At 42.2% G+C, this 25,212-nt stretch overlaps 1 protein-coding gene across 3 annotated transcripts in view; it reads left to right on the top strand.

Annotated features, from left to right (window-relative positions):
* MRPL11 (mitochondrial ribosomal protein L11) overlaps nt 1-25,212 on the top strand; it is a 129,676-nt gene that overhangs the window by 99,276 nt on the left and 5,188 nt on the right. For all 3 annotated transcript variants that reach the window (XM_032963866.2, XM_032963865.2, XM_032963863.2), the window contains exon 4: nt 24,511-24,604. In XM_032963866.2, the coding sequence (XP_032819757.1) occupies nt 24,511-24,604 (94 nt within the window). The remainder of the gene's footprint in view (nt 1-24,510; nt 24,605-25,212) is intronic.

Genomic DNA, 25,212 nt, shown 5'->3' with positions numbered 1-25,212 from the left:
ATGAATTACTGCAGTCACGAAAGCTTTAAATCAAAATTTAATCGCCTCTACGGGGAGGGTTTTCACATAACTTTAAGATCTTTCAACAAACTCCGGGATAAGAAAGCTCAGCTGATCGAGTCTCTCACCTTCCTGAAGAGATGCCGCGACTCTGGGGTAATACCAATCGCATTTACACTCACCTCTGCTACTGTAACTATTCGTGAACATAAAGCAGACCTTAAACACGGTAGGACCAACACCTCGGCCGTAGCAGATCATTGTTCTAATTCAGTAGGCTCACATGCCATTGACTTTTCCAAGACGGAGGTTCTTTGTAAGCCATCTGGCTTCCATGAGAGATTCGTTCATGAGGCTATCCACATATACAAACACAGAGACAATTTCAACCGAGAAGATGGATTCTATCTTAGCAATCATTGGAAAGATTTGATAAATCATTTCAGTTCTTGATTGATTGTTCACGCTTACAGTGCCTTTCAGACAGCATACATAAAAACAAATTTCGTCTCCCCCCTCCTCTTTTCAAAAAATAGATGGACTAGTCCTGGCAAACTGCCATCGTTGCGCGTGACGCAAACGTTATTTTTATATATATAAATAAATATGCCGTTTTCAAAATAAATTTATGCAAACCGACACACCTGATGATGACCGTTTGAGTTATGGTCGAAACGTCGTGAGAATTTTTTTTTTATTTTTTTATTTATATATTTTGTTATTTTGTTGTTTCTCTTCAACGTGACTTTACCGAAAAAACTAAGAATATGAATTACTGCAGTCACGAAAGCTTTAAATCAAAATTTAATCGCCTCTACGGGGAGGGTTTTCACATAACTTTAAGATCTTTCAACAAACTCCGGGATAAGAAAGCTCAGCTGATCGAGTCTCTCACCTTCCTGAAGAGATGCCGCGACTCTGGGGTAATACCAATCGCATTTACACTCACCTCTGCTACTGTAACTATTCGTGAACATAAAGCAGACCTTAAACACGGTAGGACCAACACCTCGGCCGTAGCAGATCATTGTTCTAATTCAGTAGGCTCACATGCCATTGACTTTTCCAAGACGGAGGTTCTTTGTAAGCCATCTGGCTTCCATGAGAGATTCGTTCATGAGGCTATCCACATATACAAACACAGAGACAATTTCAACCGAGAAGATGGATTCTATCTTAGCAATCATTGGAAAGATTTGATAAATCATTTCAGTTCTTGATTGATTGTTCACGCTTACAGTGCCTTTCAGACAGCATACATAAAAACAAATTTCGTCTCCCCCCTCCTCTTTTCAAAAAATAGATGGACTAGTCCTGGCAAACTGCCATCGTTGCGCGTGACGCAAACGTTATTTTTATATATATAAATAAATATGCCGTTTTCAAAATAAATTTATGCAAACCGACACACCTGATGATGACCGTTTGAGTTATGGTCGAAACGTCGTGAGAATTTTTTATTGTTTTTTTTTATATATATTTTGTTATTTTGTTGTTTCTCTTCAACGTGACTTTACCGAAAAAACTAAGAATATGAATTACTGCAGTCACGAAAGCTTTAAATCAAAATTTAATCGCCTCTACGGGGAGGGTTTTCACATAACTTTAAGATCTTTCAACAAACTCCGGGATAAGAAAGCTCAGCTGATCGAGTCTCTCACCTTCCTGAAGAGATGCCGCGACTCTGGGGTAATACCAATCGCATTTACACTCACCTCTGCTACTGTAACTATTCGTGAACATAAAGCAGACCTTAAACACGGTAGGACCAACACCTCGGCCGTAGCAGATCATTGTTCTAATTCAGTAGGCTCACATGCCATTGACTTTTCCAAGACGGAGGTTCTTTGTAAGCCATCTGGCTTCCATGAGAGATTCGTTCATGAGGCTATCCACATATACAAACACAGAGACAATTTCAACCGAGAAGATGGATTCTATCTTAGCAATCATTGGAAAGATTTGATAAATCATTTCAGTTCTTGATTGATTGTTCACGCTTACAGTGCCTTTCAGACAGCATACATAAAAACAAATTTCGTCTCCCCCCTCCTCTTTTCAAAAAATAGATGGACTAGTCCTGGCAAACTGCCATCGTTGCGCGTGACGCAAACGTTATTTTTATATATATAAATAAATATGCCGTTTTCAAAATAAATTTATGCAAACCGACACACCTGATGATGACCGTTTGAGTTATGGTCGAAACGTCGTGAGAATTTTTTATTGTTTTTTTTTTTATATATATTTTGTTATTTTGTTGTTTCTCTTCAACGTGACTTTACCGAAAAAACTAAGAATATGAATTACTGCAGTCACGAAAGCTTTAAATCAAAATTTAATCGCCTCTACGGGGAGGGTTTTCACATAACTTTAAGATCTTTCAACAAACTCCGGGATAAGAAAGCTCAGCTGATCGAGTCTCTCACCTTCCTGAAGAGATGCCGCGACTCTGGGGTAATACCAATCGCATTTACACTCACCTCTGCTACTGTAACTATTCGTGAACATAAAGCAGACCTTAAACACGGTAGGACCAACACCTCGGCCGTAGCAGATCATTGTTCTAATTCAGTAGGCTCACATGCCATTGACTTTTCCAAGACGGAGGTTCTTTGTAAGCCATCTGGCTTCCATGAGAGATTCGTTCATGAGGCTATCCACATATACAAACACAGAGACAATTTCAACCGAGAAGATGGATTCTATCTTAGCAATCATTGGAAAGATTTGATAAATCATTTCAGTTCTTGATTGATTGTTCACGCTTACAGTGCCTTTCAGACAGCATACATAAAAACAAATTTCGTCTCCCCCCTCCTCTTTTCAAAAAATAGATGGACTAGTCCTGGCAAACTGCCATCGTTGCGCGTGACGCAAACGTTATTTTTATATATATAAATAAATATGCCGTTTTCAAAATAAATTTATGCAAACCGACACACCTGATGATGACCGTTTGAGTTATGGTCGAAACGTCGTGAGAATTTTTTATTGTTTTTTTTTATATATATTTTGTTATTTTGTTGTTTCTCTTCAACGTGACTTTACCGAAAAAACTAAGAATATGAATTACTGCAGTCACGAAAGCTTTAAATCAAAATTTAATCGCCTCTACGGGGAGGGTTTTCACATAACTTTAAGATCTTTCAACAAACTCCGGGATAAGAAAGCTCAGCTGATCGAGTCTCTCACCTTCCTGAAGAGATGCCGCGACTCTGGGGTAATACCAATCGCATTTACACTCACCTCTGCTACTGTAACTATTCGTGAACATAAAGCAGACCTTAAACACGGTAGGACCAACACCTCGGCCGTAGCAGATCATTGTTCTAATTCAGTAGGCTCACATGCCATTGACTTTTCCAAGACGGAGGTTCTTTGTAAGCCATCTGGCTTCCATGAGAGATTCGTTCATGAGGCTATCCACATATACAAACACAGAGACAATTTCAACCGAGAAGATGGATTCTATCTTAGCAATCATTGGAAAGATTTGATAAATCATTTCAGTTCTTGATTGATTGTTCACGCTTACAGTGCCTTTCAGACAGCATACATAAAAACAAATTTCGTCTCCCCCCTCCTCTTTTCAAAAAATAGATGGACTAGTCCTGGCAAACTGCCATCGTTGCGCGTGACGCAAACGTTATTTTTATATATATAAATAAATATGCCGTTTTCAAAATAAATTTATGCAAACCGACACACCTGATGATGACCGTTTGAGTTATGGTCGAAACGTCGTGATAATTTTTTATTGTTTTTTTTTTATATATATTTTGTTATTTTGTTGTTTCTCTTCAACGTGACTTTACCGAAAAAACTAAGAATATGAATTACTGCAGTCACGAAAGCTTTAAATCAAAATTTAATCGCCTCTACGGGGAGGGTTTTCACATAACTTTAAGATCTTTCAACAAACTCCGGGATAAGAAAGCTCAGCTGATCGAGTCTCTCACCTTCCTGAAGAGATGCCGCGACTCTGGGGTAATACCAATCGCATTTACACTCACCTCTGCTACTGTAACTATTCGTGAACATAAAGCAGACCTTAAACACGGTAGGACCAACACCTCGGCCGTAGCAGATCATTGTTCTAATTCAGTAGGCTCACATGCCATTGACTTTTCCAAGACGGAGGTTCTTTGTAAGCCATCTGGCTTCCATGAGAGATTCGTTCATGAGGCTATCCACATATACAAACACAGAGACAATTTCAACCGAGAAGATGGATTCTATCTTAGCAATCATTGGAAAGATTTGATAAATCATTTCAGTTCTTGATTGATTGTTCACGCTTACAGTGCCTTTCAGACAGCATACATAAAAACAAATTTCGTCTCCCCCCTCCTCTTTTCAAAAAATAGATGGACTAGTCCTGGCAAACTGCCATCGTTGCGCGTGACGCAAACGTTATTTTTATATATATAAATAAATATGCCGTTTTCAAAATAAATTTATGCAAACCGACACACCTGATGATGACCGTTTGAGTTATGGTCGAAACGTCGTGAGAATTTTTTATTGTTTTTTTTATATATATATTTTGTTATTTTGTTGTTTCTCTTCAACGTGACTTTACCGAAAAAACTAAGAATATGAATTACTGCAGTCACGAAAGCTTTAAATCAAAATTTAATCGCCTCTACGGGGAGGGTTTTCACATAACTTTAAGATCTTTCAACAAACTCCGGGATAAGAAAGCTCAGCTGATCGAGTCTCTCACCTTCCTGAAGAGATGCCGCGACTCTGGGGTAATACCAATCGCATTTACACTCACCTCTGCTACTGTAACTATTCGTGAACATAAAGCAGACCTTAAACACGGTAGGACCAACACCTCGGCCGTAGCAGATCATTGTTCTAATTCAGTAGGCTCACATGCCATTGACTTTTCCAAGACGGAGGTTCTTTGTAAGCCATCTGGCTTCCATGAGAGATTCGTTCATGAGGCTATCCACATATACAAACACAGAGACAATTTCAACCGAGAAGATGGATTCTATCTTAGCAATCATTGGAAAGATTTGATAAATCATTTCAGTTCTTGATTGATTGTTCACGCTTACAGTGCCTTTCAGACAGCATACATAAAAACAAATTTCGTCTCCCCCCTCCTCTTTTCAAAAAATAGATGGACTAGTCCTGGCAAACTGCCATAGTTGCGCGTGACGCAAACGTTATTTTTATATATATAAATAAATATGCCGTTTTCAAAATAAATTTATGCAAACCGACACACCTGATGATGACCGTTTGAGTTATGGTCGAAACGTCGTGAGAATTTTTTATTGTTTTTTTTTATATATATTTTGTTATTTTGTTGTTTCTCTTCAACGTGACTTTACCGAAAAAACTAAGAATATGAATTACTGCAGTCACGAAAGCTTTAAATCAAAATTTAATCGCCTCTACGGGGAGGGTTTTCACATAACTTTAAGATCTTTCAACAAACTCCGGGATAAGAAAGCTCAGCTGATCGAGTCTCTCACCTTCCTGAAGAGATGCCGCGACTCTGGGGTAATACCAATCGCATTTACACTCACCTCTGCTACTGTAACTATTCGTGAACATAAAGCAGACCTTAAACACGGTAGGACCAACACCTCGGCCGTAGCAGATCATTGTTCTAATTCAGTAGGCTCACATGCCATTGACTTTTCCAAGACGGAGGTTCTTTGTAAGCCATCTGGCTTCCATGAGAGATTCGTTCATGAGGCTATCCACATATACAAACACAGAGACAATTTCAACCGAGAAGATGGATTCTATCTTAGCAATCATTGGAAAGATTTGATAAATCATTTCAGTTCTTGATTGATTGTTCACGCTTACAGTGCCTTTCAGACAGCATACATAAAAACAAATTTCGTCTCCCCCCTCCTCTTTTCAAAAAATAGATGGACTAGTCCTGGCAAACTGCCATCGTTGCGCGTGACGCAAACGTTATTTTTATATATATAAATAAATATGCCGTTTTCAAAATAAATTTATGCAAACCGACACACCTGATGATGACCGTTTGAGTTATGGTCGAAACGTCGTGAGAATTTTTTATTGTTTTTTTTTTATATATTTTGTTATTTTGTTGTTTCTCTTCAACGTGACTTTACCGAAAAAACTAAGAATATGAATTACTGCAGTCACGAAAGCTTTAAATCAAAATTTAATCGCCTCTACGGGGAGGGTTTTCACATAACTTTAAGATCTTTCAACAAACTCCGGGATAAGAAAGCTCAGCTGATCGAGTCTCTCACCTTCCTGAAGAGATGCCGCGACTCTGGGGTAATACCAATCGCATTTACACTCACCTCTGCTACTGTAACTATTCGTGAACATAAAGCAGACCTTAAACACGGTAGGACCAACACCTCGGCCGTAGCAGATCATTGTTCTAATTCAGTAGGCTCACATGCCATTGACTTTTCCAAGACGGAGGTTCTTTGTAAGCCATCTGGCTTCCATGAGAGATTCGTTCATGAGGCTATCCACATATACAAACACAGAGACAATTTCAACCGAGAAGATGGATTCTATCTTAGCAATCATTGGAAAGATTTGATAAATCATTTCAGTTCTTGATTGATTGTTCACGCTTACAGTGCCTTTCAGACAGCATACATAAAAACAAATTTCGTCTCCCCCCTCCTCTTTTCAAAAAATAGATGGACTAGTCCTGGCAAACTGCCATCGTTGCGCGTGACGCAAACGTTATTTTTATATATATAAATAAATATGCCGTTTTCAAAATAAATTTATGCAAACCGACACACCTGATGATGACCGTTTGAGTTATGGTCGAAACGTCGTGAGAATTTTTTATTGTTTTTTTTTTATATATATATTTTGTTATTTTGTTGTTTCTCTTCAACGTGACTTTACCGAAAAAACTAAGAATATGAATTACTGCAGTCACGAAAGCTTTAAATCAAAATTTAATCGCCTCTACGGGGAGGGTTTTCACATAACTTTAAGATCTTTCAACAAACTCCGGGATAAGAAAGCTCAGCTGATCGAGTCTCTCACCTTCCTGAAGAGATGCCGCGACTCTGGGGTAATACCAATCGCATTTACACTCACCTCTGCTACTGTAACTATTCGTGAACATAAAGCAGACCTTAAACACGGTAGGACCAACACCTCGGCCGTAGCAGATCATTGTTCTAATTCAGTAGGCTCACATGCCATTGACTTTTCCAAGACGGAGGTTCTTTGTAAGCCATCTGGCTTCCATGAGAGATTCGTTCATGAGGCTATCCACATATACAAACACAGAGACAATTTCAACCGAGAAGATGGATTCTATCTTAGCAATCATTGGAAAGATTTGATAAATCATTTCAGTTCTTGATTGATTGTTCACGCTTACAGTGCCTTTCAGACAGCATACATAAAAACAAATTTCGTCTCCCCCCTCCTCTTTTCAAAAAATAGATGGACTAGTCCTGGCAAACTGCCATCGTTGCGCGTGACGCAAACGTTATTTTTATATATATAAATAAATATGCCGTTTTCAAAATAAATTTATGCAAACCGACACACCTGATGATGACCGTTTGAGTTATGGTCGAAACGTCGTGAGAATTTTTTATTGTTTTTTTTTTATATATATTTTGTTATTTTGTTGTTTCTCTTCAACGTGACTTTACCGAAAAAACTAAGAATATGAATTACTGCAGTCACGAAAGCTTTAAATCAAAATTTAATCGCCTCTACGGGGAGGGTTTTCACATAACTTTAAGATCTTTCAACAAACTCCGGGATAAGAAAGCTCAGCTGATCGAGTCTCTCACCTTCCTGAAGAGATGCCGCGACTCTGGGGTAATACCAATCGCATTTACACTCACCTCTGCTACTGTAACTATTCGTGAACATAAAGCAGACCTTAAACACGGTAGGACCAACACCTCGGCCGTAGCAGATCATTGTTCTAATTCAGTAGGCTCACATGCCATTGACTTTTCCAAGACGGAGGTTCTTTGTAAGCCATCTGGCTTCCATGAGAGATTCGTTCATGAGGCTATCCACATATACAAACACAGAGACAATTTCAACCGAGAAGATGGATTCTATCTTAGCAATCATTGGAAAGATTTGATAAATCATTTCAGTTCTTGATTGATTGTTCACGCTTACAGTGCCTTTCAGACAGCATACATAAAAACAAATTTCTTCTCCCCCCTCCTCTTTTCAAAAAATAGATGGACTAGTCCTGGCAAACTGCCATCGTTGCGCGTGACGCAAACGTTATTTTTATATATATAAATAAATATGCCGTTTTCAAAATAAATTTATGCAAACCGACACACCTGATGATGACCGTTTGAGTTATGGTCGAAACGTCGTGAGAATTTTTTATTGTTTTTTTTTATATATATTTTGTTATTTTGTTGTTTCTCTTCAACGTGACTTTACCGAAAAAACTAAGAATATGAATTACTGCAGTCACGAAAGCTTTAAATCAAAATTTAATCGCCTCTACGGGGAGGGTTTTCACATAACTTTAAGATCTTTCAACAAACTCCGGGATAAGAAAGCTCAGCTGATCGAGTCTCTCACCTTCCTGAAGAGATGCCGCGACTCTGGGGTAATACCAATCGCATTTACACTCACCTCTGCTACTGTAACTATTCGTGAACATAAAGCAGACCTTAAACACGGTAGGACCAACACCTCGGCCGTAGCAGATCATTGTTCTAATTCAGTAGGCTCACATGCCATTGACTTTTCCAAGACGGAGGTTCTTTGTAAGCCATCTGGCTTCCATGAGAGATTCGTTCATGAGGCTATCCACATATACAAACACAGAGACAATTTCAACCGAGAAGATGGATTCTATCTTAGCAATCATTGGAAAGATTTGATAAATCATTTCAGTTCTTGATTGATTGTTCACGCTTACAGTGCCTTTCAGACAGCATACATAAAAACAAATTTCGTCTCCCCCCTCCTCTTTTCAAAAAATAGATGGACTAGTCCTGGCAAACTGCCATCGTTGCGTGTGACGCAAACGTTATTTTTTATATATATAAATAAATATGCCGTTTTCAAAATAAATTTATGCAAACCGACACACCTGATGATGACCGTTTGAGTTATGGTCGAAACGTCGTGAGAATTTTTTATTGTTTTTTTTTATATATTTTGTTATTTTGTTGTTTCTCTTCAACGTGACTTTACCGAAAAAACTAAGAATATGAATTACTGCAGTCACGAAAGCTTTAAATCAAAATTTAATCGCCTCTACGGGGAGGGTTTTCACATAACTTTAAGATCTTTCAACAAACTCCGGGATAAGAAAGCTCAGCTGATCGAGTCTCTCACCTTCCTGAAGAGATGCCGCGACTCTGGGGTAATACCAATCGCATTTACACTCACCTCTGCTACTGTAACTATTCGTGAACATAAAGCAGACCTTAAACACGGTAGGACCAACACCTCGGCCGTAGCAGATCATTGTTCTAATTCAGTAGGCTCACATGCCATTGACTTTTCCAAGACGGAGGTTCTTTGTAAGCCATCTGGCTTCCATGAGAGATTCGTTCATGAGGCTATCCACATATACAAACACAGAGACAATTTCAACCGAGAAGATGGATTCTATCTTAGCAATCATTGGAAAGATTTGATAAATCATTTCAGTTCTTGATTGATTGTTCACGCTTACAGTGCCTTTCAGACAGCATACATAAAAACAAATTTCGTCTCCCCCCTCCTCTTTTCAAAAAATAGATGGACTAGTCCTGGCAAACTGCCATAGTTGCGCGTGACGCAAACGTTATTTTTATATATATAAATAAATATGCCGTTTTCAAAATAAATTTATGCAAACCGACACACCTGATGATGACCGTTTGAGTTATGGTCGAAACGTCGTGAGAATTTTTTTTTTTTTTTATATATATATTTTGTTATTTTGTTGTTTCTCTTCAACGTGACTTTACCGAAAAAACTAAGAATATGAATTACTGCAGTCACGAAAGCTTTAAATCAAAATTTAATCGCCTCTACGGGGAGGGTTTTCACATAACTTTAAGATCTTTCAACAAACTCCGGGATAAGAAAGCTCAGCTGATCGAGTCTCTCACCTTCCTGAAGAGATGCCGCGACTCTGGGGTAATACCAATCGCATTTACACTCACCTCTGCTACTGTAACTATTCGTGAACATAAAGCAGACCTTAAACACGGTAGGACCAACACCTCGGCCGTAGCAGATCATTGTTCTAATTCAGTAGGCTCACATGCCATTGACTTTTCCAAGACGGAGGTTCTTTGTAAGCCATCTGGCTTCCATGAGAGATTCGTTCATGAGGCTATCCACATATACAAACACAGAGACAATTTCAACCGAGAAGATGGATTCTATCTTAGCAATCATTGGAAAGATTTGATAAATCATTTCAGTTCTTGATTGATTGTTCACGCTTACAGTGCCTTTCAGACAGCATACATAAAAACAAATTTCGTCTCCCCCCTCCTCTTTTCAAAAAATAGATGGACTAGTCCTGGCAAACTGCCATCGTTGCGCGTGACGCAAACGTTATTTTTATATATATAAATAAATATGCCGTTTTCAAAATAAATTTATGCAAACCGACACACCTGATGATGACCGTTTGAGTTATGGTCGAAACGTCGTGAGAATTTTTTTTTTATATATATATTTTGTTATTTTGTTGTTTCTCTTCAACGTGACTTTACCGAAAAAACTAAGAATATGAATTACTGCAGTCACGAAAGCTTTAAATCAAAATTTAATCGCCTCTACGGGGAGGGTTTTCACATAACTTTAAGATCTTTCAACAAACTCCGGGATAAGAAAGCTCAGCTGATCGAGTCTCTCACCTTCCTGAAGAGATGCCGCGACTCTGGGGTAATACCAATCGCATTTACACTCACCTCTGCTACTGTAACTATTCGTGAACATAAAGCAGACCTTAAACACGGTAGGACCAACACCTCGGCCGTAGCAGATCATTGTTCTAATTCAGTAGGCTCACATGCCATTGACTTTTCCAAGACGGAGGTTCTTTGTAAGCCATCTGGCTTCCATGAGAGATTCGTTCATGAGGCTATCCACATATACAAACACAGAGACAATTTCAACCGAGAAGATGGATTCTATCTTAGCAATCATTGGAAAGATTTGATAAATCATTTCAGTTCTTGATTGATTGTTCACGCTTACAGTGCCTTTCAGACAGCATACATAAAAACAAATTTCGTCTCCCCCCTCCTCTTTTCAAAAAATAGATGGACTAGTCCTGGCAAACTGCCATCGTTGCGCGTGACGCAAACGTTATTTTTATATATATAAATAAATATGCCGTTTTCAAAATAAATTTATGCAAACCGACACACCTGATGATGACCGTTTGAGTTATGGTCGAAACGTCGTGAGAATTTTTTATTGTTTTTTTTTATATATATATTTTGTTATTTTGTTGTTTCTCTTCAACGTGACTTTACCGAAAAAACTAAGAATATGAATTACTGCAGTCACGAAAGCTTTAAATCAAAATTTAATCGCCTCTACGGGGAGGGTTTTCACATAACTTTAAGATCTTTCAACAAACTCCGGGATAAGAAAGCTCAGCTGATCGAGTCTCTCACCTTCCTGAAGAGATGCCGCGACTCTGGGGTAATACCAATCGCATTTACACTCACCTCTGCTACTGTAACTATTCGTGAACATAAAGCAGACCTTAAACACGGTAGGACCAACACCTCGGCCGTAGCAGATCATTGTTCTAATTCAGTAGGCTCACATGCCATTGACTTTTCCAAGACGGAGGTTCTTTGTAAGCCATCTGGCTTCCATGAGAGATTCGTTCATGAGGCTATCCACATATACAAACACAGAGACAATTTCAACCGAGAAGATGGATTCTATCTTAGCAATCATTGGAAAGATTTGATAAATCATTTCAGTTCTTGATTGATTGTTCACGCTTACAGTGCCTTTCAGACAGCATACATAAAAACAAATTTCGTTTCCCCCCTCCTCTTTTCAAAAAATAGATGGACTAGTCCTGGCAAACTGCCATCGTTGCGCGTGACGCAAACGTTATTTTTATATATATAAATAAATATGCCGTTTTCAAAATAAATTTATGCAAACCGACACACCTGATGATGACCGTTTGAGTTATGGTCGAAACGTCGTGAGAATTTTTTATTGTTTTTTTTTTTATATATTTTGTTATTTTGTTGTTTCTCTTCAACGTGACTTTACCGAAAAAACTAAGAATATGAATTACTGCAGTCACGAAAGCTTTAAATCAAAATTTAATCGCCTCTACGGGGAGGGTTTTCACATAACTTTAAGATCTTTCAACAAACTCCGGGATAAGAAAGCTCAGCTGATCGAGTCTCTCACCTTCCTGAAGAGATGCCGCGACTCTGGGGTAATACCAATCGCATTTACACTCACCTCTGCTACTGTAACTATTCGTGAACATAAAGCAGACCTTAAACACGGTAGGACCAACACCTCGGCCGTAGCAGATCATTGTTCTAATTCAGTAGGCTCACATGCCATTGACTTTTCCAAGACGGAGGTTCTTTGTAAGCCATCTGGCTTCCATGAGAGATTCGTTCATGAGGCTATCCACATATACAAACACAGAGACAATTTCAACCGAGAAGATGGATTCTATCTTAGCAATCATTGGAAAGATTTGATAAATCATTTCAGTTCTTGATTGATTGTTCACGCTTACAGTGCCTTTCAGACAGCATACATAAAAACAAATTTCGTCTCCCCCCTCCTCTTTTCAAAAAATAGATGGACTAGTCCTGGCAAACTGCCATCGTTGCGCGTGACGCAAACGTTATTTTTATATATATAAATAAATATGCCGTTTTCAAAATAAATTTATGCAAACCGACACACCTGATGATGACCGTTTGAGTTATGGTCGAAACGTCGTGAGAATTTTTTATTGTTTTTTTTTTATATATATTTTGTTATTTTGTTGTTTCTCTTCAACGTGACTTTACCGAAAAAACTAAGAATATGAATTACTGCAGTCACGAAAGCTGTAAATCAAAATTTAATCGCCTCTACGGGGAGGGTTTTCACATAACTTTAAGATCTTTCAACAAACTCCGGGATAAGAAAGCTCAGCTGATCGAGTCTCTCACCTTCCTGAAGAGATGCCGCGACTCTGGGGTAATACCAATCGCATTTACACTCACCTCTGCTACTGTAACTATTCGTGAACATAAAGCAGACCTTAAACACGGTAGGACCAACACCTCGGCCGTAGCAGATCATTGTTCTAATTCAGTAGGCTCACATGCCATTGACTTTTCCAAGACGGAGGTTCTTTGTAAGCCATCTGGCTTCCATGAGAGATTCGTTCATGAGGCTATCCACATATACAAACACAGAGACAATTTCAACCGAGAAGATGGATTCTATCTTAGCAATCATTGGAAAGATTTGATAAATCATTTCAGTTCTTGATTGATTGTTCACGCTTACAGTGCCTTTCAGACAGCATACATAAAAACAAATTTCGTCTCCCCCCTCCTCTTTTCAAAAAATAGATGGACTAGTCCTGGCAAACTGCCATCGTTGCGCGTGACGCAAACGTTATTTTTATATATATAAATAAATATGCCGTTTTCAAAATAAATTTATGCAAACCGACACACCTGATGATGACCGTTTGAGTTATGGTCGAAACGTCGTGAGAATTTTTTATTGTTTTTTTTTATATATATTTTGTTATTTTGTTGTTTCTCTTCAACGTGACTTTACCGAAAAAACTAAGAATATGAATTACTGCAGTCACGAAAGCTTTAAATCAAAATTTAATCGCCTCTACGGGGAGGGTTTTCACATAACTTTAAGATCTTTCAACAAACTCCGGGATAAGAAAGCTCAGCTGATCGAGTCTCTCACCTTCCTGAAGAGATGCCGCGACTCTGGGGTAATACCAATCGCATTTACACTCACCTCTGCTACTGTAACTATTCGTGAACATAAAGCAGACCTTAAACACGGTAGGACCAACACCTCGGCCGTAGCAGATCATTGTTCTAATTCAGTAGGCTCACATGCCATTGACTTTTCCAAGACGGAGGTTCTTTGTAAGCCATCTGGCTTCCATGAGAGATTCGTTCATGAGGCTATCCACATATACAAACACAGAGACAATTTCAACCGAGAAGATGGATTCTATCTTAGCAATCATTGGAAAGATTTGATAAATCATTTCAGTTCTTGATTGATTGTTCACGCTTACAGTGCCTTTCAGACAGCATACATAAAAACAAATTTCGTCTCCCCCCTCCTCTTTTCAAAAAATAGATGGACTAGTCCTGGCAAACTGCCATCGTTGCGCGTGACGCAAACGTTATTTTTATATATATAAATAAATATGCCGTTTTCAAAATAAATTTATGCAAACCGACACACCTGATGATGACCGTTTGAGTTATGGTCGAAACGTCGTGAGAATTTTTTATTGTTTTTTTTTATATATATTTTGTTATTTTGTTGTTTCTCTTCAACGTGACTTTACCGAAAAAACTAAGAATATGAATTACTGCAGTCACGAAAGCTTTAAATCAAAATTTAATCGCCTCTACGGGGAGGGTTTTCACATAACTTTAAGATCTTTCAACAAACTCCGGGATAAGAAAGCTCAGCTGATCGAGTCTCTCACCTTCCTGAAGAGATGCCGCGACTCTGGGGTAATACCAATCGCATTTACACTCACCTCTGCTACTGTAACTATTCGTGAACATAAAGCAGACCTTAAACACGGTAGGACCAACACCTCGGCCGTAGCAGATCATTGTTCTAATTCAGTAGGCTCACATGCCATTGACTTTTCCAAGACGGAGGTTCTTTGTAAGCCATCTGGCTTCCATGAGAGATTCGTTCATGAGGCTATCCACATATACAAACACAGAGACAATTTCAACCGAGAAGATGGATTCTATCTTAGCAATCATTGGAAAGATTTGATAAATCATTTCAGTTCTTGATTGATTGTTCACGCTTACAGTGCCTTTCAGACAGCATACATAAAAACAAATTTCGTCTCCCCCCTCCTCTTTTCAAAAAATAGATGGACTAGTCCTGGCAAACTGCCATCGTTGCGCGTGACGCAAACGTTATTTTTATATATATAAATAAATATGCTGTTTTCAAAATAAATTTATGCAAACCGACACACCTGATGATGACCGTTTGAGTTATGGTCGAAACGTCGTGAGAATTTTTTATTGTTTTTTTTATATATATTTTGTTATTTTGTTGTTTCTCTTCAACGTGACTTTACCGAAAAAACTAAGAATATGAATTACTGCAGTCACGAAAGCTTTAAATCAAAATTTAATCGCCTCTACGGGGAGGGTTTTCACATAACTTTAAGATCTTTCAACAAACTCCGGGATAAGAAAGCTCAGCTGATCGAGTCTCTCACCTTCCTGAAGAGATGCCGCGACTCTGGGGTAATACCAATCGCATTTACACTCACCTCTGCTACTGTAACTATTCGTGAACATAAAGCAGACCTTAAACACGGTAGGACCAACACCTCGGCCGTAGCAGATCATTGTTCTAATTCAGTAGGCTCACATGCCATTGACTTTTCCAAGACGGAGGTTCTTTGTAAGCCATCTGGCTTCCATGAGAGATTCGTTCATGAGGCTATCCACATATACAAACACAGAGACAATTTCAACCGAGAAGATGGATTCTATCTTAGCAATCATTGGAAAGATTTGATAAATCATTTCAGTTCTTGATTGATTGTTCACGCTTACAGTGCCTTTCAGACAGCATACATAAAAACAAATTTCGTCTCCCCCCTCCTCTTTTCAAAAAATAGATGGACTAGTCCTGGCAAACTGCCATAGTTGCGCGTGACGCAAACGTTATTTTTATATATATAAATAAATATGCCGTTTTCAAAATAAATTTATGCAAACCGACACACCTGATGATGACCGTTTGAGTTATGGTCGAAACGTCGTGAGAATTTTTTATTGTTTTTTTTTATATATATTTTGTTATTTTGTTGTTTCTCTTCAACGTGACTTTACCGAAAAAACTAAGAATATGAATTACTGCAGTCACGAAAGCTTTAAATCAAAATTTAATCGCCTCTACGGGGAGGGTTTTCACATAACTTTAAGATCTTTCAACAAACTCCGGGATAAGAAAGCTCAGCTGATCGAGTCTCTCACCTTCCTGAAGAGATGCCGCGACTCTGGGGTAATACCAATCGCATTTACACTCACCTCTGCTACTGTAACTATTCGTGAACATAAAGCAGACCTTAAACACGGTAGGACCAACACCTCGGCCGTAGCAGATCATTGTTCTAATTCAGTAGGCTCACATGCCATTGACTTTTCCAAGACGGAGGTTCTTTGTAAGCCATCTGGCTTCCATGAGAGATTCGTTCATGAGGCTATCCACATATACAAACACAGAGACAATTTCAACCGAGAAGATGGATTCTATCTTAGCAATCATTGGAAAGATTTGATAAATCATTTCAGTTCTTGATTGATTGTTCACGCTTACAGTGCCTTTCAGACAGCATACATAAAAACAAATTTCGTCTCCCCCCTCCTCTTTTCAAAAAATAGATGGACTAGTCCTGGCAAACTGCCATCGTTGCGCGTGACGCAAACGTTATTTTTATATATATAAATAAATATGCCGTTTTCAAAATAAATTTATGCAAACCGACACACCTGATGATGACCGTTTGAGTTATGGTCGAAACGTCGTGAGAATTTTTTATTGTTTTTTTTATATATATTTTGTTATTTTGTTGTTTCTCTTCAACGTGACTTTACCGAAAAAACTAAGAATATGAATTACTGCAGTCACGAAAGCTTTAAATCAAAATCCCTAATATAGTTTTGTTTTAGTTAGATCTGGATGTCGCCTGATGAAGCTAGTTGTAATTACTGGCGAAACGTCGTACTCAGATTGTAAATGTTGTGGATTTGCTCTCCAGCACACCGGTGTGCTGTACTAGTAACGAATTGGCATGTTCTGTTCACGTGATAAACTTTACTAATTGGCTGTTACGAGTGGTGGCGGGTTTAACGGCCCATTTATATTTACGCGATCTAACCCAAAAAAACGATATTATGGTTAATCCGCAACCCGGATAATCTGCCCTCGGATAAAGCGGGAGTTCTCTGTACGGCTTAGCAATAATGAATATTATAATCACGTTAATAACGCCCCCAGGGAATTGGTCATCCGGGGAGCTCTGGCGGTGGTCGAACTGGCAAACTGCAACTGCCCTGGTGGCGGCCGGATGGCAACGATTGCGCTTCGACTGCCAGCGCTGTAGACGGGAGGCTGAGCTGCCGCTTATAAATCAGACGCTTAGGAAACGAGTCGTTAGACCGATAACCACGGGGGCGATGAGCTGGCTTTGGGAGGTTGAGGGAGGCAGAGCGGGGAGGGGAGGGGGGGAGATCGGTCGAGGAGGGAGAACAAGGAGGGAACACGGATGCATGAATGCAAATCTGTTGTTCCTGCACGCACATCACAATTCATTATCATCATCATCATTGCCATCATCAGCCACCATCAACCTCGATCAACCCACTGCTGGGTGCTGGCTTCCGCCATCTCTCACTGTCCCGCAGTGTAGTAGTTCACCTAGCGCCTGCGCACAAGCTGATTTCATCACTCCATCTCCGAGGTGGTCCTTCTCTCGGGTGTGTCCACTGCTTTGGCCCTCGCTCCGCCTTTAGCAAAGGTCCTGGAGTCACACACATCAAGCTGCGTTGTCTAGCCATATTCCAGGCATGTCCCCGACTGGACATCTGTGAAAAAGAGCTTTATAGCTTGTCGGATTCCTCCAATATAAATGAATATTCTTCTGATTCTGATCTGATTCCCAACAGCGGATATTTCCGGTTGTCTGACGAACCTGTTGTATGTTACTATTTTTGCTCCAAACTTTGCAGCCTTCTGCTCTATAAAGTGTTTTTTTTATTCATTCATTCCCATTGGAGTGCATTGAAGACTGCGGTAAAGCAACTCTGGTCGCGATCTGAGCGTGGTTTTTTCACTCCAGCGCTGTCCTCCAGACAGTCTCGTCCCTTCACCTGATGAAGGCCGCTTGTGTTGTGGCCGAAACGTCGTGAGAATATTATTGTGTTATTTTATTTTATCAATTTATTATTTGATTCTCATTCTACGTGACTTTACCGAAAGAACCAAAGAAGATGAATCCTTGCAGTCACGAAAGCTTTAAATCGAAATTTTACTCTGGGGTGATTAATGCGTTCTCCATGCGTGTTAATGTACTTTTTGTGTTTGGGCAGTCCAGTCCTCGGAAGACGTAATTTGATGTCGCTCCAAATGTCCTTGGAGAGAAGCCCGTCCCTCTGTCCGATTCCCCTTGCCGTACGCGACGTCGAGATCGCTAACGTCAAAATGTACGCCAGTGGGCGCACCGATTTTAGACCGACTCTAAGCAGCAGCTTCAAATGCCTGGAGAAATGAAACGATTACATCGATTGTCACCACCACTGTCAATAATAATAATAATGCGTTAACTGGCATAGCAATGGATCGTGCATTGAAATCGGGGCGTAGGGGGGAGGGAAGGTTCAAATTATCACCAACACAGCCTTATGGGTTTAATGTTGGCAACCTTGAGCAAACTCTGAACCGGGTTTCAATATTCAGTCTCTCATCAGCAGAGTCGGGCTTGCTTGATGCACTGCTAGTGAACTACCGATCTGACAGGTGGGGACCCTCTCTCTGTACGTGTCTTTACGCGATGCGGGTTCTTAGTTCGACGGAAAACGATAGCGTGATGCACAGCTCGAAACAGCCAACAAAAATATAAGTTTTTGTTCCAGTTGCACCGCCTTCTTGGAGTGCAATAAATTCCAGCAGCATTGTTTCAAGACAAGCAAAGCTCTGGACCCGTTTGAACATACAGTGTTGCAGATATGATTGAATGCATCACAGCGAAAGAATGGGAGCATGAAGGCAGCACAAAGTAGCCCCGAGGGAGAAATACTGAGCCATAACTCACGACGGAGACAGGCTCTAAAATGAATGCAGGAATTGTATGCAGATCTCCACAGCAAACAAAATCCATATATCCCAGCCATCGGACCATCTCTCAGATGTAGAGGAGGAGGTTCCAGGTGTCTCACGTTTGATAAAGTCAACTCTGCCCCTTGCAACCGGCACACACCACGGCCCACGCTCGAGCTAATGGTGAAATATTTTCCACCGCGGTGAATGGAGACCTGGGAGCGGGGGGTGGGGGGGTGGTGGGGGAGGCGAGGGGAGACGGCGCACGGCGGTTGAGTAAGTGTCCATGCGCGCGCATGGCGACGTAGCGAGGTTATTCTGTCACCACGGATGCCAGGAAGCGCTGCGGGCATTGGGGCGTGGGACAAGGGCGGTTGCCGCGGTGCAGTTGTTCGGTGGGGGCAGTTGGTGCATAGGTGATTGGTGCGGTGTGGAGAGGTTGGTTGGGTGGGTGAGTATTGTAGGTTGGGTGAGTGATTGGGGTGGGTGAGCGAGTGGGGTGGGTGAGTGAGTGGAGCGGTAGTGTAGTGGTTAGCACGCTGCGCTACAAATCTGGTGACCCGAGTTAGATTCCCACTCACAACCTACACCAGTGGCAATTATCTGGTTGACACAGCCTCAAATGAGTACCGAGTGCAGTGTGCAAATATCGCCACTGGGGAGACAATGTAGTGAGTGAGTGAGTAGGGTGGGTGGGTGAGTGGGATAGATGGATGGCTGTTAGGGACGGGGGCGTTAAGGCACTGGCGGTGGGAGGAGGGGTTGGGGGGGATCACAGAGACAATACCATTTGCTCCGCATTGTCCCCAGCTGATCCCCGTGACCCCCCCGCCCCCCCCCGAAGACGCCGGTGGGTGCGAGACATCCCCCCCCCCCCCCCCGTTATTTGCAGTGTGCACACACACGCGGATTCGCTAAAATGTCATCATCGGTCACGGCGAGAGCGCCGCCCGCCGGGAGGGAGGGACGCGGAAAATAAGCCTGACGGTAACAACCCACGGACCGCCACCCCGAGCCATCATTATTACCGTGCGTGTGCTTCAGTGGCGCCAGACCCTCCCGCGTGAATATGGAATTTCCAATTACGCCTGTCAATTTCAGGAGTTTGCGTTGTTGATAATGGAATGCCAAAACAAAAAAAACCCGCAATAAAACGAATAATAATAAAAGTCCGGCCCTGTGCCGCGTGCCCTCTGCGTCAGTCGGAACGCACACCGCGGCGACCGGCTGAGCCACGTCGCCGGTGCCTCACGGTGGCCACCGCTGACCGTGCCAATCGGTTTGATGGCTGCTAAAGTATGAACTGGATTCGGTCATCGATTCCACGACTTTTGGAATCGATATTTGGTTCCTAAAAAGAATATTTTTTTATTGATTAACAACTCCTGGTTTCCATCGCTGGCTGAGGCTCTTTTGTTTGAGCGCCGAGATGGTTTGACATTCGCCGGTATTGAATTATTAAATGCCTTTATAATTAATATTGTATACCAAATGAAAGGACGCACTACTTTATTTATTCATATTACGGTCCATTTTGATGACCAGTCTGTTGCGCAAGTGAGACTTAGGACGTGATTATTTAATAAGAATTACAATAATTTACAGCTCGTTTGTCAACCCATTGCTGGAAGAAGGCCTCTCAATGACAGGTCTGTCATGGAGAATATTTGATCATACTTCACCAGGCTGGTCTATGCACGTTGGTGGCTTTTTGGGGAGGGGGATGGGGAGGGGGATTGGGGGGGGGGCAGGGGGTTGGTGGGGGGTGGACGAGCAGAGCCGTTTGATATATTACTCGACCTGGACGCGATTATTGCTGTAGGAGTCTTATGTAATCATCTTCAAACCACAGCATCGCCGCCACTTGCTGCACTCCCTGTGTCCTCTTTAACCGTGAGCACCGCCCCACGGCTACAAAACTCATCATCATCATTGTCATCATCCCGACAATCAAGCGAGTGTGCTGCACGCTCTGCCTACCAGCTGTGTCGCGAAGCCTGTGGCCTCAAGTGTGAGGAGTTGTGCCACAAGAATGGTTGACTGTTCCGTTGCACGTACGTGATTTTTTGTGTGTTTAGTTTTGTTGTCCTTCCCCCGCACCTCTAATTAGCACGGTTGGCTATGTACTGTGCGAACGAAGTTCAACATGCCTACGTATTTAAAGCTTTCCAATGCTCAAATGTTTTGTCACTGCGCACACGCCATCATTCTACAATCATGAAACGTTGTGTCGCAAGGCGCACGGCACCCGTCGTATTAAATAAAATGTTACAAATCGCGTCGCTGATTTTTTTTCTAGGCGGTGGTAAGGCTATTACGGTAAACAGAATACGAATAATGTTTGAAAGAAAGATTTTAAAACATCCCCTGATTATACATAGTGAATGAAAGGCTCGACGCTCAAAACATATCATGCTCTGAATGCGTAAGACTGGGTCGACTGGTGCTCTTTGTTATTTATTTCATATTACATATTTTCTATTCCCCCCCCCCCGACCGCCAAATCCGGATCCGGCATCACATCACAAGATGGAGAATCCATGCAGATCTCACGCAGAACAGTGCGGCCCTTTTTGTTCGAGAACGATCCCACGGAAGCGCAAAAACAGCGGCAGACGCAGATACCCGGCGGTAGCCACGTTCGCCACTCGTTGCAGAGGGTTCACGGTTCGATGTAAAATATGTCGCAGACGCCTAGTCCTCACAGTAGGAGGTGGGGGAAGCACTTTCCTACCCACCCTGCTACTAAGAGTAATACTCATCATGTGACAGTCAAACCAATATAATTCGTTTTCAGAGATGGAATTTTGCCGGATCAAAGTCTAACACGTACAGCAAGTGGCCGGACGTGTACGACGGTACGTTGTTGCGTGCCTGGCCATGTTGGATGTGCAGGGTTTGTTGATCGTACATGGGTCGTTGCGTGTTGGAGACTCTGCTTATCTGCAGAGTTGCTAGGAGATGGCAGCACAGCAAGTGCACTTCTAATCTCTCGTAGAACCACTGAAAACTATTTTGTATTAAAGCCCACTGAGCTATATAGCTATTTTTCAGAAGCTACCTGGTCACAAATGATAGCTCAATGAAGAGGCTTATGTCGAAATTTATCGCAGCCAAATACTCTAAACGCATGTTTCAAGATGTGGAGGGAAAACCCGGAGGACCTGGGGAAAAAGCCACACGACCACAGGCAGAACACGCAAACTCCAAATACGCAGGCGTCAGGGTCGGGATTGAACTCACGACCTCCTGTATACCAGGCGAGGTAGTTAACATCTCGTCACCGTGGCACCAGAATTGTGAGTGCTGTCTCCTCATATGTGTGATTTTGCTTGGGTACTCCCACGATTTTCCCCCTGCACGCACATAATGCGCATCACACCATCACACGAAATGGGCCAAACGTGAATGCAGGGCCCTCCTGAAAGTGAGCCTTGAGACTCGGGTGAGGCTTCCCTGCAATTAATGAATGAGCGAGTACTATTGTTGTTGTGCGCATTATCCATTCATCGATTTTAAATCGATGCTTGTACAATGTGTGCGTATCAAATTGTGCATCTAGGAATGAGTCAGTTACAATCGATTAAGATTATATGCCAAAGTCACGTCGGGGCAAAATTGGAATGAGTAAGGCAAAACAAATGAGATGGAACCTAGGATGCGATGTGACCCCAAATTGTGAGAATGCGTTGTACGGTACTGTGGCGGTGTGGGTGGAGGTGGGAAGGAGTGTATTGCTCCATGCCTAATCATCAGGGGTGTATCGATGCATTAAATTAATCAGTCCGTTGCCGTTTTCAAGGGTCACAGTGCGTGCATTAAGTTGCGCGTGCACGAATCTATGTTTGTTGGATGCAAATAAAATGCTAATGTTTCATTTTGGCCAATGGAGCAAACAAAACTGGACGAACATCACAGAAATTACGAGAAACGATAGAGAAGAAAAAGACGGTGAAAACGCAACAACAAAAAAACGAATGGATTGTTGAATCGAATCGCAGCCCTGGATTGTGGAAATTCATCGAAGTTGCCCGGGGTTGAATTCTTACACCTCGGGTATTCGCTTGAAACGTTATTTAATATTCCCACTGGGGTGGAGCCCGGGTGACATGGGTTCGGTGCCCAGGCACGTCTCACGTCAGTGGCGAGTGATGTCTGCACAGACCCTGGTCCCTGTTTTCCTTCATCAATCCGCACTGACCAGCATAGTGAAGTATGGTCAAACAACTCTCGCGGTAGAGTTAGCTAATACGTTTATTTTCAATGAACACCAATGCACTATCTTTATGCGATGCAGAAACCCCCTCGTCGTCCTCCCCGCGCCCCCACTTCCACCTCATTTTCCTCGTCCTCCCCTGCCACCTCGTGCGTACGTGCATAAATATTTCCCGTGATCAAAAAAAAATAGAATATCTGAACGCGGTGTCGCTGATAGATTTCCGCTCGCGAGATTGTGCCGTAATTGCTTTTCACCCTCTATTCCCACGCACGATTGTGTCTTGCAATGGCGAAAAAGTCCAACAAAATTTTCTTTCTTTATTCCTCATTTCTTCAGCGGTGCTTGCTGCGTTATCTTCCACCTCGTCGAGACGATGATTTAGACCTTTTTTATGCTTCTATGAACATTATTCTTTTAGTCTTTTTCACAAAGCTGCCGAGAGATTAAACTGTTTTAGAATTGCTTCGCGTGGTGAGATTGTATTATAAGTGGATCACGGCACTTCACGCGATGATCCCAATAATCTCCCCGTTCAATTTCTACCGACGCACAACATCGCTGGCGAGCGATATCCGAACCTGTGCCTGGTGCCCTTCCCTAATCTGTCTCAACCTTCCAACGAGTCCTTCCCACACGGTATAAGGCTGCTGTGTGCGTGTGTCCCACACACTCTCGCCGACGGCACTGGCCCAATCGGTCCGTTTGGCCACAGTAATCGCTGGCGCCTTGAGATTGATCCCGGCGACCAGGGTGCGCGCATCGCTTAAGCCCGTGTCATTTACACTGCGCCATGCAGCCCAGAGCAGCCACGCTTTGCGCTCGCGCTCATAACCGTGGACGCATCGCTCCGATCCCCAACTTCCCCTCCGTTGCCTCCGCATCGAATTGGGGATTAGCTCCGAGATGGCTCGCACAAGTGTTTTAGAATCCTTCACGGGCCTGCTTTCACCTGCCTCTGTCTTCCCCTGCCCTTGCATAATTCGCTGTCGTCGGCGATTTCAAGGTGTTGGGACAACTCCAAGTGTTGCCATCTCACGCGGTGCTCACAAGGAGGAGAATTGCTCTTCGCCCACGGGCTAAATCCGTTCGCTTTGGATCACCTTCACGAGAGTTATTGTCGTCCCCAGAATTCACGCGTCCACTCTATCACACTAAGTTGGAAAGCGTTAGGAACTGGCCGTGGTTTGTAAAATGCGTTTATTTCCACCCCCACCCCCCCGGCCCCTCCTGTGTAGCCTGATCGCACGTACGACCTGGAGCTTCGGCAGCCGACAACGTCATACTTCCTCAAGGCAGCCGCCGGGATCAAGAAGGGAGCGCGACAGACGGGTGAGGGGACCTGAAGTGGGGGTGGGGGGGGGGTCAGACATATAGGGGTCACGACCTGTCACGTTGTGTCGAGTATACGGCCACGTCGCGATGAACGCGCCCAATGGCGTTGGATCTCGGAAGCTTAAGCAAGGGTCGAGTCTGCCTCGTACCTGGATGGGCGCCCCTCAGCAGGGCTCACCCCCCCCCCCCCCCGAGGCTGCATTGGGGGCTACTCGTGTCACCCCGTGGTTTCGCGTGGCTCGGTTTGGGTTTTCTCCAGGGCCTCCAGTTTCCACCCGCATGCAGCTAAGTGCCAATAATGCAGGTCCTTAATGAAAATGATTTCTTGAGACTCGGAGGGGCTTTTTCTTTCCAAACAAATGACACGGCTATTATTAAATGTGTTTATCATTGAGGTTATTATTGTCATGTTGTAAAGGCCAGGGCGTCCCTTGCGTTCTTTTTACGATGAACAATGCATTTTAGATTTACACAGCTACTAAAAGCAACTGCATCTCAAGACGCTGCAGATGATAAGTTGGCACCGTTAATTTTTTTATAGGGGTAGTCACTCATGGATCTTAACGTGATCTAACAACACACGAAGGTGTGCTACTCACATACAG

Source organism: Petromyzon marinus, chromosome 31 (genome assembly GCF_048934315.1).
Source record: "Petromyzon marinus isolate PM22_M1 ecotype Great Lakes invasive population chromosome 31, UKy_Petmar_22M1.pri1.0, whole genome shotgun sequence".
NCBI classification, from domain to species: Eukaryota; Metazoa; Chordata; class Hyperoartia; order Petromyzontiformes; family Petromyzontidae; genus Petromyzon; species Petromyzon marinus.
Note: the sequence above shows the minus strand (reverse complement) of the source record. Positions and strands in the feature narration are given on the sequence as shown.